We start from the raw sequence: 17,044 nt of genomic DNA on the forward strand, positions 1-17,044 counted from the left end.
TCCATTTGTTGCAGTACTGCAGTTGGCCACAGGAGCTGACTGGCTGCGCTGTATCCAGCTCTCTTAATACACCAGTGGTGTACGCAGATGAGAACACAGGTGAAGCTAAACATACCCCTGATGACTGAAGATGTCTGATTTGTGCTGCATGCAAATCATACGATGTCTCTTGGTTTCCCACTATTTCACTGATTGACAGTAGCCAAGAAACTAAGCAATACCCCGGCAAAATGTGAGGACGAAGACAGCTAACCAACGTTAACATGGATGTCAACAATGCAGGTTTCAAAATATTTAAAATAAAAAAATAAATCTGCTTTGCAAATGCTTATAAAAAAGGACAGAACTGCATTTAAACATGCTTATTGGGCTTCAAGGATACATATAACCTTTAAAAGATTATTTGATGCAAGGGCACCAAAAATGTAACATTTCTGTCCATCAAAGCACAAGCCTCTCACTCAGAATTCCCCACCCCCACAATCTCTGATCACAGCCCAACCCCTATCCTCTCCTGTCCACCATGTTTATTGGTTGAGACTTGCCACAGGACATTATGTCACTGTTGAAAAGGGCAGCACAGCAGATGTCTGCTTTGTGAAAACACTACTATTGCCTGACGTGATCCTGACAATGAGCAAACCATCACACAATTATCTCGCCCCCAGAGGAGGCCAGTGGGGGGGGGGAGTGTACCAGGAGAAGGTGAGGGGTGCAAAATAGGACTGGGAGGTATTTTGCCAGACACACACACACACGGAGCTTATCAAATGAATATGAATGGGCATCACATAATCACAATATGAATAGAAGTCAGAAGCAAGGGGCCACACCCAAAATTGTGCACGTGCAGATGATATAAATGGTTAAATCTTAAATATTTAAAAGAAAAAAATCTAAGCCACAACTGACTTCTCACAAGAAACATGTGTGTATTTTTATTTCCACATACAAAAGCAAGAAAAACAAGGCAAAATTAGAAATTATGTATATCCCTGTGGCTACAACATTGTGCTATCATTAAGACCATGAAAGCAGTATGAACAGCAACTGAATATACCACTTCACAAACGTGGAAGTCAAAATGATGATTAAGCACCAAGGTCACCATCAAAGGCAGAGGAAGCAGTGAGTGAGGCACCAAAATCCCAAAGGCCTCCCTGATCAGTGTGTGGAGCTGGGTGTGTGGGGGTTAGGTTGGAATAAGGCCTTGGACCTTAAGTGCTGCTTGGCACCTCCCCTTCACATCTGCCTGGAGACTGTAATTTGGACTTGCACGTGGCAGCGGTGAACAAAGCCACACTGGCATGAGGTAAGCAGTAGAAAATAGTCTAGTCAGTTCTTTTTACTACCAACCTCTGGTAACTGGGGCACAGGAGGAGATGATGGGCCTGCAGTGTGTGACCTGAATCTTAAAAAGGGTGGAGTACTTTGAGGTCGGGCTCAGCAAACTTTAAAGTTGTGATTTGTAGATGCTAATGAAGCTGTAATGTACTGTATGGGCTGGAGCTCAGCCCACCCAGCTGGGAGATGACAGGACCTTTGCAAACAATAATAATCTTTCTCAGAGGCTGTTAACCATGTCTTGTTTCACTGACATGCAGCACATTTACATGTTCTTTTTTTCCCCATTACAACTTTGTTCATTTTCCAGCCCTAAAATGGATCAACTCTGTTCAGCACTGATGCTAAATTGAGCTAGGGTTCTATTAAGTGTTTGTATGCATTTGGGGGGGGGCAGTAGCCTGTGATCTCTGTGTGATCTGGCTCCTCCAGGAGGCCACAGGAAATCCGCCTAGCTCTGATGGAACAGCCAAGGAAGCGACTCTTTCCTGATGCTTTATGACCAGGTGGAAGAGTGGGTGGCTGGTGCAAGAAACAAAACACACACACACACACACACACAATTCCAGTAGAGTGACATGCATACAGAGGTTGTTGGCAAACATGCTGGTGTGGGTGGGCATGGAGCGGGTACACACATGCACCCATACAGACAAAAGATCTTGGTTCTGACAGATGTGGCCCACCTGTGTAGTGGTTAATATAGCAAACATCTGACACAAGGTCATAATAACAGTCTAATATTCAAAAGAGCACTCTCAATGTGCAACTTACAAGGTGCAACAGAGTATACCTATAACTGTAAATTAAAAGCTCAGAGTGATGGACCGCTACCACAGATCTCTAATTTATTCAACACTCACTAGAGGTTGCCTGAGACCTCTGCTAAATTACTCATTGATACTTCCCCCCCGCCCATACATCAAACTTCGAGGGGGTCCAGGGCTTTAATTTACTTTACTGCACAGCAATTTAGTGTTCCACAGCAGGGGAAAACACAGGCTCAAGTTGTTTGTCTGATCCTTGGAAAAGCAGGAAATAAGCATGCTGAGTAAGGTAGCAAAACATCCTCAAAGTAACTCAAACAAAGACTCTTCTGAGCTTCTTTCAGCAGGTTTGTGGGAATCAGCATGCAGCATATATAAAAAAAGAATATTCAAGTGACTCCCAATTATAAAAAGGTGTTAAAGGGGCTAAAAGAATTGGCCGGACTGTCTGAGTCAAGAGATTTCGTACAATGATAAATGAACGAAGGCCTTGTGCTTTTGGCTGAAAGATAAAGAAAAACACATTTGAGGGAAAAAATACATAGCCACATGTGCACAGCCACAGACAGGATGGTGGAAACAGAGGAGCAAGGAGTCTTTTTATAGCCCAGAAAGCACCAGCTCCGTCAGGTTTGAGGACTTCCTCTCTTCATCCTGCTCTCCATGTCTCAGCCTTCCACTGTGGCGGTATTTCTGGTCACTTCAGGCTCGCAGAGGCCTTGCAACGTACAACACATCTTGACACTGACGTAGAGTTCTGCTGACATATACAGACCAACTGACCTTCAGTGAAACACACTGTACTAGACTTGTATGACATTTACTCTTTGAATGACTGTACAATATTGGTACAAAAAGGAGTCTAGAAAGAAGACCTTGCTCTTTGATTCTAAGGACTGACACCAAAAGAAGATGTTTTGATGTCTTTCACATTGCAGAAAATAGACTGGGGATGCTTATACATCTGTTTAACTCTACTGTAGCTGCACTGGAATGATCTCATCACACAAAGGCTGCATAGAAATAAACTGTTATGCCTAATTTAGTACAAGATCACTTGGCATGTCTTCAAAGAAGCAAAGGCCTCAGGGTGACCATGTGACCCACTGAGCCCATTCAGACAACAGACAGAGTCATTGTGGGTCTGACCAACAGTGTAATGTGGGTACCACATCAGCACCACAGTGGTGGGTGACACCTTCTCCTCCTCCACACCAAGAAATGAGGAGGCCACAGACCAAGAGGTTTGGTGGAAGTGAATAAAGTTGTCAAGGGGCTCTTTGTACCAGAGCCAAAATCTTACAGTTTTACAGTTGTCTGTCTGTTTACAGTGAAATATTAGAGTTGAAAGGTAAGAGAGAATGGCCCTGGTTCATTAACGGTGGGTTGATTTAACACTTGCAAGCTGGTAGAATGAAGCTGATTAGCAACTTTTTGCTACTGGGTTCATGCAACAGTGAATCACTGACATCACACGGAGATTCCTGCGGCATTTTATAGCAGAGGTGGGCTGCCATGTCTAAAATGATCATCTCCAACAAAAAATGAATACACCATCATAATAAAATCAGTCACACTTTATGATCACTAATTCATCAAAGCAGCATGTCGCAATGTCGGGGAAAAACAGAAAACCAAGAGAAAGGTTTTATTATGAATGAATATTTGACAGTTGTGGATCAAAATGATTTATAAACCTAGCCGTTTTTCTAGATACTAGCCATGGATTCTTATTTTTCCTTTACGCTCCTCTACTTAATTGCATCTTTATCTGGTTTGTTTCTTGTTGTGACATGTAGTTAAACTGCATGATACAAGTCTGAACTGATACAGAGTACATGTGCTAATAATACATTGATAATTATTATAATTTTAATTTGATATATCAACTATTTATAATATAAATTGTCCAAGGCCAAATTCCCATGCAAAAAGCTAGCTTGGCAGTGGACATTAGCTGACACAAGCTTAAACCCGCTACGATGTCTGGCAGATTCGTAATACCAGCCTGACCCCTGGGGTCCTTAGTCAAGCCCTTTGGGAGGTCTTGGCCAAATTTCCACAGCTAACTGAATCCAAATCTGTTTGACAGCTTGTTTGATTTCATGTGACCAATCACATGCTGCCCCACCATGACTGCACACCAGCCGCACAGTAAAAGCAGCACTTCATCAGTACATTGTACCGCTTCAACTACAGTACTGCTGTGCACATTCAAATACGCAAAACTGTGCATCTTAAAATGTAAATTAAAATACACTTAGCCTAAAATAAGGATTCGGTTGCAGTTAGACACAAAAATGTGTCCCAACATAAACTTTTTTTTGTGCAGGTAACAGTTGCCTAACACCACCATCAGTGGACGTTCGTGTGCCTCTTTAAATTTTTTAGTGGCAATCATAATTAAAATATATTATCATTATCAAAGATAAAAAAAAGGTTCCATGGTGGAACAATATTCAACACAGCTGATATGAGTCTTATCTAGGCCTATTTGCCTCCATTTTGGTATGTCTCTCACGTGTTGTTATGCAAGCTGTGTACACAGATAAAAAGCTCAATACCCATTGTTCTGACTATGAATAGAGAGAGTTTACAATAGTTTTTGGACAGTCACAGACAAAAGAAAATCTATAAAATAAAATATTATGCACACAAACAATAACAGCGCAGGCAATATTTTATCATTGCTGTGTTAAACTATCGGCAGGTAGATGCATTATCTTTGCAAACACAGAGGAATTCATAACCTCTCTCAATGATTGCCACTAGGCTTAGTAATCAGATACTATGCGCTACCAAACAGAACCTGGTTCACACTGTATGAGAAATTCAATATGACGAATAGCTACTAGAGTAGATATAAAAAGACCATAAATTAAAAAATATTTTCTTAACTAGCATCAGGGCCCTATGGCAAGTACAAGCCTGTATTATAATAAATACAGCATTATAATATATGTGCTGTTTCTGGCATTTTCCCTTTTTTCAGAAAGTGTATTGACAGACAACATGGGGAGAGATGGGATGACATGCAACAAAAGTCCCGGGCCAAACTCGAACCAGGGACATTGTGGTTACTGCATGTGGTAAGGGACACCCTCTTAAGTGCCATGGGAAAGCTATTACCAACATATTGGAAGAAACATAATTAGCTCGGTCAATAGCTTCCAATGTCAGTAAAAGTACATTTTCAAATTGAACACCCTGCTCTGCTTGGAATCTATAAGCTCTAGCGGAGAAAGAGACCGGGAGGTGCGAGAGTGCTGCCTGTATGCATAAATGTGGCAATTGATTATAACTCGTTGCATTATCCAATTTAATACATTTGCATTTTATTCTTGAGTTGAAGAGGTGGGTGGAAAAAAGGAACACACACACACACACATATTCCAAATCATCTCTCTAGGTTCACTGATCTCACCAATACGCCAACACACATGCTGGAGAGAACTCATTCTACCCACTGGAGTCAAAATGCCATTTCATCAAGTGCCCACTTAAATCTACCTACGTACAGGTTGTGTGCAGCAACTTATGTGGTAGCCTCCTTGAAAATAGTCTTATTTTTTTATATAATACTAAACAGTGTACATGTGGCATAAGCTTGTTACCAAATAACTGTAGCTGTAATGGATAAAAAAAAATGGAAAGAATGCACAGATCAAAAAAAGATGTGTACTATTTTACAAAGATGTCCCTGTCTGTGGTTCATATCTTATTTGACAGTGAGAAACAAGGACATCAAACAAGACTTTCTTATAACTAACATCCATGTGTCTTAAGGGCCTGCTGTGCAATCGGTTTTCCTACAGTTTGAGATTTTAAAACAACACTGTGTTCACACAGCTGATTTCAATTTGAGGAATTTATTAATCCACAACAATTGTAGGTTAAAGCAGTATTTTGGCAGTTTAAACAGCATTTCAATGCAGAATTTTGAAAGTAGTAGTGCTACAAAAGTAAACTGCCCAAATGCATTCTCTATATTATATAGGAAATTTCCAAATTTTACTTATTGCCTTTTGGTCACTTGTTCCAACTGACAACACAACTGGAAAGGTAAACACAGGTGTGATGCCATGATGCAGTAAATGACTCCAAAGTCCATCTTACCCACGGATGGAGCGGTAAATTATCATGGGTCTTTCATTAATCCAATATCCTGCATGTAAAATAACGCCCAGTCTTATGCCTATTGATTAGATTTGAAATGAATGCTAACACAAATGGGTAGTTGAGAGTTTTGTGTTGCATAATATAGCATCAATTTGCTCTCACAAACTTGGAAGTGGATTGATAGAAAGATGCCTGTAGTGATGCCAGTTTGACAAACACACCAACGTGTCAAATGCTAAGCACTACTGATTATTCATAAATGGCTCTTCTTGCACTGAGAAATTTAGCTAAATACAGGACTACTGCAAAAACCACATGAACAGTTAAATACAAAGGGTCAAGAACAATCTGATAACCTGTTGAGAAGCACCACATAGTCATAATGTACATAAAAATTACGGAGTATGAGATTGCATAGAGGGAATGCTTCTCGGGAGATGCTGGTCAGGCAGGCGCTCAGTACAATTACTCCCACATGTGATCTCTGGTCTTCTTCAGTGCTTTTGACATGGAGGGCATAGGCCTTTCCCTGGAAACTGCAGTTACAGCTAATAATGATTTAATGGAATCTGTGCTTTGTGTTCTTAGCTAAGAGTGTGTATGCACTGCATTTTCTTCATTTTGTGTTTTATTATGTTTGGGCCAGTGAAGGTATTAACGTCATACTTGACATTCTAGAGTTATGACAAACTAATCTACTGTGCAGTAATACTGTAGTTCTATAAGAGCAAATTTTAACCAAAGTGAATGAAAAGACCCTGGTACCCTTATGAGGGTATCATCATAAGGCATGCTATGATCAGGCATTGCCAGGACACACAAACACCTTAAGCAAAAAAATAAATAAAACACTCATAGGGGAGATAATATTCCTCATCAAAACTCTATAACAAAGCAGATTTCACAGTCAAGCTGTCATAACCATGTGCATGGCAGCTGAAAACCCCGACATACGCCTTGCACGGGGCCTCTTTGCTCCATTAGCCATTCGTGATGCTCCGCTGTAGCCAATGCTCTAGTGGCACTGGGTATTGAGTGCTGAGAGCATCGGGGGTCTCAATACCTCATTAAACATCAGGGAAATATGATCCTACCCTAGAGTAATGGGGCTAGATGTTTCTCTCTCTCTCACACACACACACACTCAATCTGTGTCTGGCTTGGATGGCAAAGGACATACAAAAGATGGCTCCAGGCCATCTGTAATGCTGCTGTGCATGGTGAAAGGCCACTGATTAGTTCATCTCTAATGCTTTGACTTTGTGTAGAGGGGAGGAAAACACCTGCCAGTTAATTATGAGGTGCCTCATCTGGGTAGAGAGCATTTTGCTAAATTGGCCAGCAGAGACTATGATGGACACGAGTGATGACACTGTGTAAAATAGCTCTGGATATGGTTTAGTATTTTGGGGATCATACATCTGTCACAAACTCTAGAAATTAGATTATTGCTGTCTACATTTATAACAAGCTTCCTGTCATGGCTGTGTGACCGGTAGATGCATTCTCATTGATGCATGTCTGTGATTTGTTGTGATATTTTTCCTGTAAGATAACTAATTTGTATCAATTCAATTGATGAAAATGTACCTGAATCACATTTTGTATACTGTGACATTTTTAGTCACTAAAAAAATATATATAAAAATAAATAAATAAATAAATAAATATAACACACACAAACAAACATCTACTGCCTGACTTTTTTTTTTTTTTTTAATTGATCAATATGTACTGTACTGGTCTCTGGCCTGGCCACTGTTTATCCGCAATAACTGTAATTGAAAGGAACTTAACAGACAATTAGCAATTAGTCTAAAAACAACTTTAGAGATGGGTGACCAGCTGCAGTTCACCCTCCAGCTGATGTGCATACACACACACACACACACACACACACACACACACCTCTGTTTGTCTGGGGAGTACAAGAGCAGGTGTGAAACAGATGAGCACTTGCAAACACTCACTGGTCCTTACTTGTGCTCATACAAAAAGACACAAAAGCTCTGCCACACATACACAAGGCATATCAGACACTGTTGGAGATGCAGACACACACAGGATGAGTCAATGACGATGCTACAGCATTAATCAAAAGCAACACGTTTTACAAAAACTAGCCCTGCTTGGGCATCTTTGCCTGGCTTTAATCAATAACCTTAAACTGCATTAATCTTTCATCTCATCCAAACAGACTACCCAGGAAGCTTAGACAATTCCCACAACATCAAGTTAAAGAGTTAGAGGACCAGTGACTGTTTTAAGGACAGCACGTGTTTGACACATCAGCTGACATTTTGTCACTGTGCGTGGCTTTTTACAGTGGGACTGACTATATAAGCACACTGTACTGCCGGGTAGTCACAGAAAACAGGTTTGTGACATTCTGACATGGTGTTGTCCATGACGAGGTTACAGAAAAATCTTAAGATTCCAAGTGGGTGCTGCTGATCGACACGGTATTGTTATTTACACTGTGTGTGTGGGTATGTGCTGGTTTTGAAGGGGGTTTAAGGGTTGAGCAGTTATCTGTTGTTTGTTATTTGCTCTGTAAAATATCTCTGCACTGTAACAGTAAGGTGAGAAAATCAGTGAAGCCGGTAGCTTCAATTTACCAGAACTAACATAATGACATGACTTATTTTCCTCTCGAGTATGTTCAGTAATATAATTCCCCAAAGCTTTCAAGAGCCTCCCATCGGGCTGGGAGATTATTATCTCAGCAAACATTCATGTGACAAAATGTTCTTTTTGTTGTATATAATTGTCACAAGAGTAATTTTGTCTATCAAGCTTTCTTGCAACAGCATACAACATGATAACCACCAATGTATTCTTTTTAAAGTTTTAAGTTTCATACTTAAAACATGTTCTTTCAGCTGATCATACAAAGCTAATTTAGGTCAGGAAGGTTAATATTAAACCTTTTAATTATCATCAATTCATTGTAAAATATGTGAAATTATCATATTGATTCTTGCCTTATTGCCTAGCCCTACTTCAGAAAAACAACTACTGTGCTTTTGGTGAATGCTGATGCCTTGAGTTACCCATCACGTGAACATAACAGAGGTTGTACAGTTTTCCACACAGCAAGTCAATGGGGCTTCATATAGATGGCCCAACATCTTTAGGGGCTACGGCAAATCCAAACACCCTTGACTGATGCAACCTGTTCTGAGCTGCTGACTTTATACTGTTCAAGTGTCTAATGGAGGATGAAGGAAGATTCCAAGGACCCCTTGTTGTTTCCTTAATTAAAGCCCAACACTGATCCCCTTCAGTCACTGTGGTAATAATGCCCCTCAGCCACTTGAAGCTCAGCCATGCAAAAAACAGGGTCATGAAAAACAAACCTTTTCTGAGGAAGTCACTTTTGATTTTAAAATATTGACTGGACACTAGATTTCTCTGTGTTTTCTTTCAAAGATTATGCGATAATTCCTTTTTAGTCCTTCAGTGGTTAATTGAATTTAATCTCAGACATAATAAGGCTAAAACTAAACATTTAGCTCAAATCAAATCTTGTTACACATAAAAAATAAAAATAAAACTACCCTGTGAACCAAATTTTCAGATTTGTTAAAACTTTTGTTATCTCAGTATACGCATTGTTGTGTTGTGTTTTTTTCCCTCTGCCTTGCTCACAATTAAAATATCGCAGTGTTGGCTTTTGAGTACAACAAGTGTCAGTGGCTGTGCAAAGCAGTATGACTGCAGGACTATGGCTAAAGCAAGCAAAATACAGGACCAGACCTCTATGGGCATAGTATGGCAAGGCTGATTCTCATCAACTCTAGAGCTCTAATAGTGAAAAGTGGGAAAAAAGGGATTTGCTTTGTGCTTAAGGCATGACAAACCATGCATTCAAATCACCTGTAGTGATGCATACTCGCTGCTCTGATTTGAATACCACACAAGTCAAATGTATTGAAATTAGCTATAACATCCCAATGTGTTTCCAAACCACAACTATCCAGTTACTTCTAGGTTTATATATGTTAAAATATTAAAAAAGTCAAAATTGTGTCTCTGATGTTGACAAGAAATTGTCAATATGGAAAAAGTTAAACACCAACACGTTCCGTTTCTACTGGTGAAAGTCATACTAAACATGTATCCTACTCATGTTCTTTGTATACACTCTGGATGAAAAGTACACAACATATGAAAAATAAATTGTTCAAGGAATACTCTGACATTTTTGGGAAATACGCTTTTTGTTTCTTACCAGAAGTTAGATGAGAAGGTCAATATCAATATCTGCTCTGTGTGCTCAGTACAGAGGTAGCTTCATGTGTTCAACGTTAGCTTATCACAAACTGTGGAAGCAGCTGGAACCAACTAGCCTAGCTTTATTGTGTGCCTTCTAACATCTCCAATAATGTCTTGAGAGGTATCTAGTGTAGAAATAAAACAGACATTGTAGTTTAAATGATGTATTTGTGACTATTAGCAAGTTAACAAGGTACAAGACGTAAACAGAACCAGCTGAAGAACATGTTTCTCCTTTGACAGGCTAGCTGATTCACCGTACTAGTTTTTGTGCTAACCAATGCAAAACATGTCATAGGGCTATATATGCAATGAACAGATCAAATTGCTGTCACTATTCTCATCATTAAATTAGACAACTATAATTTCCAGTGTTTTTAAAGAGTTTTTTTGGGGGGCTTTTTGCCTTTATTTGATAGGAACAGCTGAAGAGAGAGAGGAAATGTGAGAGAGAAACGGATGACATGCAAAGGGCCACGGGCTAGAATCGAACCTGGGCCGCTGCGGTAAGGACTCAGCCTTGCACACTCTACCAGGTGAGCTACTGGGGCGCCCCTGGTGTGTTTTTTTTTTTTTTTTTTTTTTTAAGTGTTGAGGCTTGTGTTCGGCATCAGTTACACAAGCCTGTGTTGCTAATAAATAAATGAATTAAAATTACATAGTATTGATAAGAGTGACCAAAGTTTAAGTACAGCTAAAAATTAAATTTAGCTAAAAATTACACAGAGGAGTTGAGAATAACTGTGCAGATGTATTTGACAGGACTGAGGGTTTAACATTACTTGAGGATGATCAATGCAAAGCCACAAAGCTTGGTCCAGATGGCCTAACTGGAGGATTAAGATCAATTTATGTAGCATGCTGAAACAATCTGCCTTTGACTGGCATTTTAGGTCTTGTATAAGAGCTATTAAACAGGGTTTAATCTTCTTTACTTAAAGACTAATGGTAAGATGATTTTTAACATGTTTGATGTACATTTCAGTCAATAGAAAGAATGCATTTTTGCTTATGCAATCAAGTCATCCATCACTAGCAATGCAGAAGTTGAGAACAGAGAGGGACGTTGCAGGTTTCTTTCTAGGGGCTCGTTTATTTATTTATTTATTTTTTTAAACCTATTTGTTTCTACACATACATTTTCTGGCTACGTATTCTGTTGCAGCTGGTTCAACTTTAGAAGGCGAGGGATGGAAGACACATTTCTGGTTTAGCATGGCTCCTTCAACCTGGCTCTGTGGATTCACAGATGGCTTAGACATTGTCTTAGTTTTTGAAGTTTCAGCCAGATCAGTTGAAACGGCTCAGACAGACAGAGAAATAACTGAGTCTCATGCAAGTAACGCAAAACCTATTCTCCTGAAACAGTAGGCAACAAGCATTACATCTGTCATTTCTGAGTCGTGAGCTTAAAGTTAGCAGCTTTAAAAAAGGACTATACCAGTGTTTTTGCATGTTTAGCTCATACAAATATTTCATACTGATGTAAACATCACTGCCTTTTTAAAGCAGCCGTTGGTTTCAGTTCATGTCAGTATGGTATGATGATCTTGCAAAGACTCTGACAAATGGTTGGCTATTTAGCCTTTAGCATTCGGTAACTATCCAAATTATCTTGTGGTAATGCAGTTAAGAGCAGAGACCATTTTTGAAAATGCTTGTCCACTGCAAAACAGCACCGTTTTTTAAAGTCAGAAATACTTTATTGATCCCCAATATTTACCATTCTTAGATTATCCTTCTGGTAACCTACATGTTTGGTTATTGTCGGAGTTTAATTATGAGGCCAGTAAACTCATTGGGTCCAAAATGACAATCCACAAAAACATCCCAACTATCATTCAAAATTATGGAGCACAGACGTGAATAGTCAGTTGGGAACACGTGGGAAATTTTGGCATTTGTGTTCCCACAATATTGGTTCAAAAGGCACTCGAGCAAATTTTCAACAAAAAGATTATAGAGAAAAAAATCTGACAATATACATTCTTCTTCTATCCACTTCCAGTGCTACATCTCTGAGGCATTAATCAGCAAGCTGGTCTGTGCTATGAGCTGTGCTTACCAAAGCACAGCCAGCTCGTGTGCCTGGTCAATTCTCTGTCTCAGGTTTAAGCCAACAAAGGGACACATAGCAAGGACAGAATTTTTATTTTGAATGGGGAATTTGTTGTGGGCGATTCAAATTAGTATCACTCAACAGGTAAATCAGGACACCTCCTAAAAACTTGATGCATTCCTTTAAAACAATGCAATGAGTGGCTGACCATGAGAAAACCTCCTTGTACACACCATTAGTCCTGTACCAGTGTACAAAGGAAAAGGGGAGAGACAGGCACTGAAACAAAAATGAGAAAAAAGGGGCAAAACAGCCTGAAACTGTGTCATGTCAGTTCTGTATAGCTGGCTGTAAAGTAAAGCCAAGGAACTTGCTTTTGTCTGCAGGGAGTATGTCTGTTCTGGGACAAGGGCACTCTCGCTCTTTCAGTCTGTCTCTCTGAGGGGTTTTGCTGCAGCCTAGAGACACAGCAGGCTAATTGACGAGTTCTGGGCTTTGTTTTATCTTGGCAGCCTCACAGTAATGCTGACTTCATGTTGCCAATGGACAGATGGCATGCCACAGTGCTGAATGGCCAGCAGAAGCACCAGACTGACTCTCCATACACTAGTGTCCCTCTGATCTCAACCCACACCCACCCCTCCTCGTTAATCACTGGCTCCTAATTGATAATCCTTACAGAGGTTTGCAATACACTATCTTCAACAGACAGATGACAGTTCCTGCTCAAAAAAATCTGACTAACAAAGCCTTGAAAACACTCTTGTGAAGTGCCAACCAAATTTAAAACCTCACTGTCAAACTCTTAAGCAGGACAAAATGTACATAAATACTAGGTGGTTTTGGAGAGGACCTGGGAGGTGGACTCACATGTGTGGGCTAAGTTCATAGAAGTTCCTATTGCGATACTCCTCCACTTTGTCTGGCGTGTAGATGGGCAAGGACCTGTAGGGGTTCATGGAGATCACCACACTGCCAATATATGTCTGGGGGGGAGAAGAAAAAAGGAAACAGTGTGAATCCACATTGCATTTTCTCAATTTTTAAAAACAGACTAACAAGAGCAGTGGTTTCAACAGCTTTTCCTCCCCTTTGTCCATTTGGCTGTTAATTGTTAAGTCTAGGTGGGAGGAATTCTGCCTGTGTCAGCTTTCCCCAGCTGTGTATTCCTAATGCATTGTTGAGGCATGCAATGCCTGAAGTGAAACTGAAGACATGTAAAAATAAGGATAAGTTTATGGAATCTTTGGGCTGGGCAGTAAACACAGACTGCAAAGAGGTCAAGGTGCTGAAGGAGGGTTTTAGTACTGTTAAGTCTTTGTGTCCGTGTGTGCCAGTATTCATGCTGCCATACCAATGCCTGACAGGCCTAGATATTAGCAACTGGTGTAAACAAAAACACCTAAAACTCCACATAAAATGAATATATTTCAAAAAGAATCCATTTGGGTTAAGTGTTTCCTATTAAAAAAACATTGCAGCATCAGTCAATTACATAATATGTAAATAAGATGTCTGCAGTGTTTTTTTTTTTTTTTTTTAAATCAACATATAAAGCACTGTTTACTGTGTTTCACATTTTCACATAAAAGAACACTTTTATGTAACATCCACACAGGTCCTGTTCAACAGATAACACTTTCTAAAAGCAAATGTAACAAGCCATCATCTTCATCATCCTCCTACGCTCAAAACAGAGCCCAGATAGCACTCTCAAACATCAACCTGAAACATTTTCTTTGCTTTCCACGGTAATGGCTGTTGCATAACCCACTCTGACAAGAGTGGAGCATGGCCTTCCCTGTGGCAACACCACAACCTCCCACAGCCTCTCGTTCAATAGCCCACCGGAGGCAAAATGAGGCCTTTTCAAGTGCAGAGGACGGGGACAAAGGGAAAGAGTGTGTGCAATGTAAACAAAGTATCACATGTGAATGAGGGGTTCTCTTGACCAAAAGCACATAGCACATTAAAAATGACCAAATACTCCCCCCCACCCCCAGCCTCTGCAGATCATTAAGAACAGCACAACTTACAAGGGAATCTTCTGACAGATCACGTCATAAAATTGGTGTCAAAAAGGCTCATTATCAGAGCCATGAAACAGCTATGGACTGAGGGCTTTGGCACCTTTTCACACCACATCCAAAATAAATGTATTGTCTACAAACAAGATAAAAGGCGTTACTTTCATGAATATTAAACTTTCCTATTAAATGCACTGCAATTCGTTTCAAAAACCCCAGTCTTTATGTATTTCTATTCGTTTTTCATTCCTGCTGCCTGCTAACACTGTCTAACAGTAACAGTGTCATGTAGCCCTCTGTCTCTGCAATCTTTTGACCTTTTCCACTGCACAAAAGGTTGGACAGGATTTTAGTCAAAACTCAGCAGAGATTGATAACGTACGCAGCCACAATCCATATTTCCCAAGTAGTTGGTAATCTTCTGCTGTATGTTTTCTTTCTACTGCATTTCTACACGTGCTGTCCTGCTTGTTATAAAACTCCATCTGTTTAGTCACTAAAATTATAGCTGCTTGGATGATACATCACATGCCCAACGGCTACATAAATGAGTTAATTTTTTCTCTGTCACTCAGCTTTTTAACCACAATGTTGAAAATCCATCACTTCAGGAAATATGCGTACAAGACAGCACAGATATGACTTCTGTTAATTTGAAAAACTGGCAGGTGTGAAAAGGCATTAAAGGGTCTAGGATTATGGTTAATTAAAAATGGGTGGGGCTGAGACCTCCAACTATGAACAAAACATTTGTAGGTATCTTGATCTCTTCATCTGTCATGAAAAGGCATTAAAATGACTTATGTAGATGCTAGTTAAACTTTTAAGAGAATTCATTTGGGATAAAGATTGGGACTGATCATCCTGCTACAATTTTGGTGTGAAGGAAAGGAAGGCATTACACCCAACGCAACTCAATGCAAAGGTTATGGTTTAAAACAAAGAGGGCTTCAGGAGTTGAATAAACTTGTGAGAAACACTCAGAAAAAGAGGAAGAGTCAGACATAAGAAGCAAGGCAACAGTTAACAGGGCGATTTTCATTCTCTTTGATTTTCCACAGTTATTGGATACATGATGCGCTGTCCTTCTGGAAAACAAAGCCATGTTTCTTCTGCTGTGAGATGTCATATGATAGTTTGGGGTGGGGGTTGGGGCCATTTGTAAGGAATGATGCCACATGAGGGAAAAACACATTCACATGCAAGGATTGTAAACCACAGATTTATTGGATAAGTATAGGCTACAGTGCTTTTCCTGGTCATCACTCTTGAGGTGCAGCTTGCCACCAAAAAGCTTCCATTATAGACTTTGGACCATGTGATTTACCTTTCCATGACGATGCCATTTTTACTTGCACCTCATAGGCAGTCAGTACTGAACTAAAAATGTAAGTCAGAAATATTAAGATTTTGCGCCAGTGCAATGAAAACTTGAAGGACCATAAAACATAAATCCTTTTTAAAAAAACGACAACTGTGCATGTTTAACTAGTTCCACAACATTTAGGTCAGCACCACACAGGAAATAAAAAGCCCTGAGGTTATAGTTTAGGACAGAAAATTGAGGGAATCTGAAATGTGAAAACACCATTCCCATTCCTCAGCAGGATGTGGGCTGCATCTCGACAAAATATCTAGCGCGTCACTAAGGCAATCATCGCTATATGAGGTGACATCATCCCTGGGGCCCTGAGCCCTGTGAGCCAATAGCAACCAGAGCACAGCTGTAATCATCTTGGCTTACGTCTAGAGCAGCCAACCTGCAGAGAAGAAGAATCATGGAGTGCCACAGCCCAGAACCAATTGCTTGATGCAGGGATGAGAGTTCAAAAACCCCATTCTTCATGAGATAGACAGACCCGTCTGCCTTGTCCCTGAGCTCTGGATTTCATGCCTCGTTTAAAGGGCCTCATCTACATTCCTCGGTGATGTGATTTATTGATTGGCTGGTTACTGTGGTCTGTTACTGTGCCACTTCTGTACCCAAGACTAAAATGAGTGAGGGAATGGAGGAACAATAGAGTTATGAAAAGTATTTTGCGTGCTTCCTTAGGGAAGCCGTCTATATCAGTCTTTGCAGGGTGGGACAAGCAAAAGAGTCTAATACAACACAATATTGTTACACTGCTACTCAAATGGGGTTCAGTTATATTCATGCAATCATTACTTGAATAGCAAATGGTAGACTTACGTAGATCTCATTGTGGTCAAAGCGGTTCCTCAGGTTCTCGAGGAAGGAGTCTTCAGACAGGGGTTCTAGGAGGACCATGTCGCCAACCCCAATCATGTTGTCTAGAAGTGATGTCTTCACCTCCATTTTGGCTGCAGGTGTCCCCCCCTGCACAGATAGGAAGGAAGAGATACATCATGCATACTGTTAATTGAGTTTTTGACCACTAGTAGCGCTATGGAGAAATGTTTCTTTGAGCCCCTGTTTTGTTTGTTTCATG

General features: G+C 40.2%; 1 protein-coding gene across 12 annotated transcripts in view; it reads right to left on the reverse strand.

Moving 5' to 3' along the window:
- myo1b (myosin IB) overlaps positions 1–17,044 on the reverse strand; it is a 60,813-nt gene that overhangs the window by 35,480 nt on the left and 8,289 nt on the right. For 8 of the 12 annotated variants that reach the window (XM_044215608.1, XM_044215616.1, XM_044215613.1 and 5 more), the window contains exons 1-2: positions 16,786–16,929; positions 13,438–13,553 (exon numbers count right to left, since the gene is read on the reverse strand). In XM_044215608.1, coding sequence (XP_044071543.1) covers positions 13,438–13,553; positions 16,786–16,911 — 242 coding nt within the window. In that variant the 5' untranslated portion in view covers positions 16,912–16,929. Of the gene's footprint in view, positions 1–13,437; positions 13,554–16,785; positions 16,933–17,044 lie in introns of those variants that run through there. The other 4 variants (XM_044215621.1, XM_044215619.1, XM_044215618.1 and 1 more) reach the window with 1 other exon arrangement.

The sequence above is a fragment of the Siniperca chuatsi genome, linkage group LG12, assembly GCF_020085105.1.
Source record: "Siniperca chuatsi isolate FFG_IHB_CAS linkage group LG12, ASM2008510v1, whole genome shotgun sequence".
In the NCBI taxonomy this organism is placed as follows: domain Eukaryota; kingdom Metazoa; phylum Chordata; class Actinopteri; order Centrarchiformes; family Sinipercidae; genus Siniperca; species Siniperca chuatsi.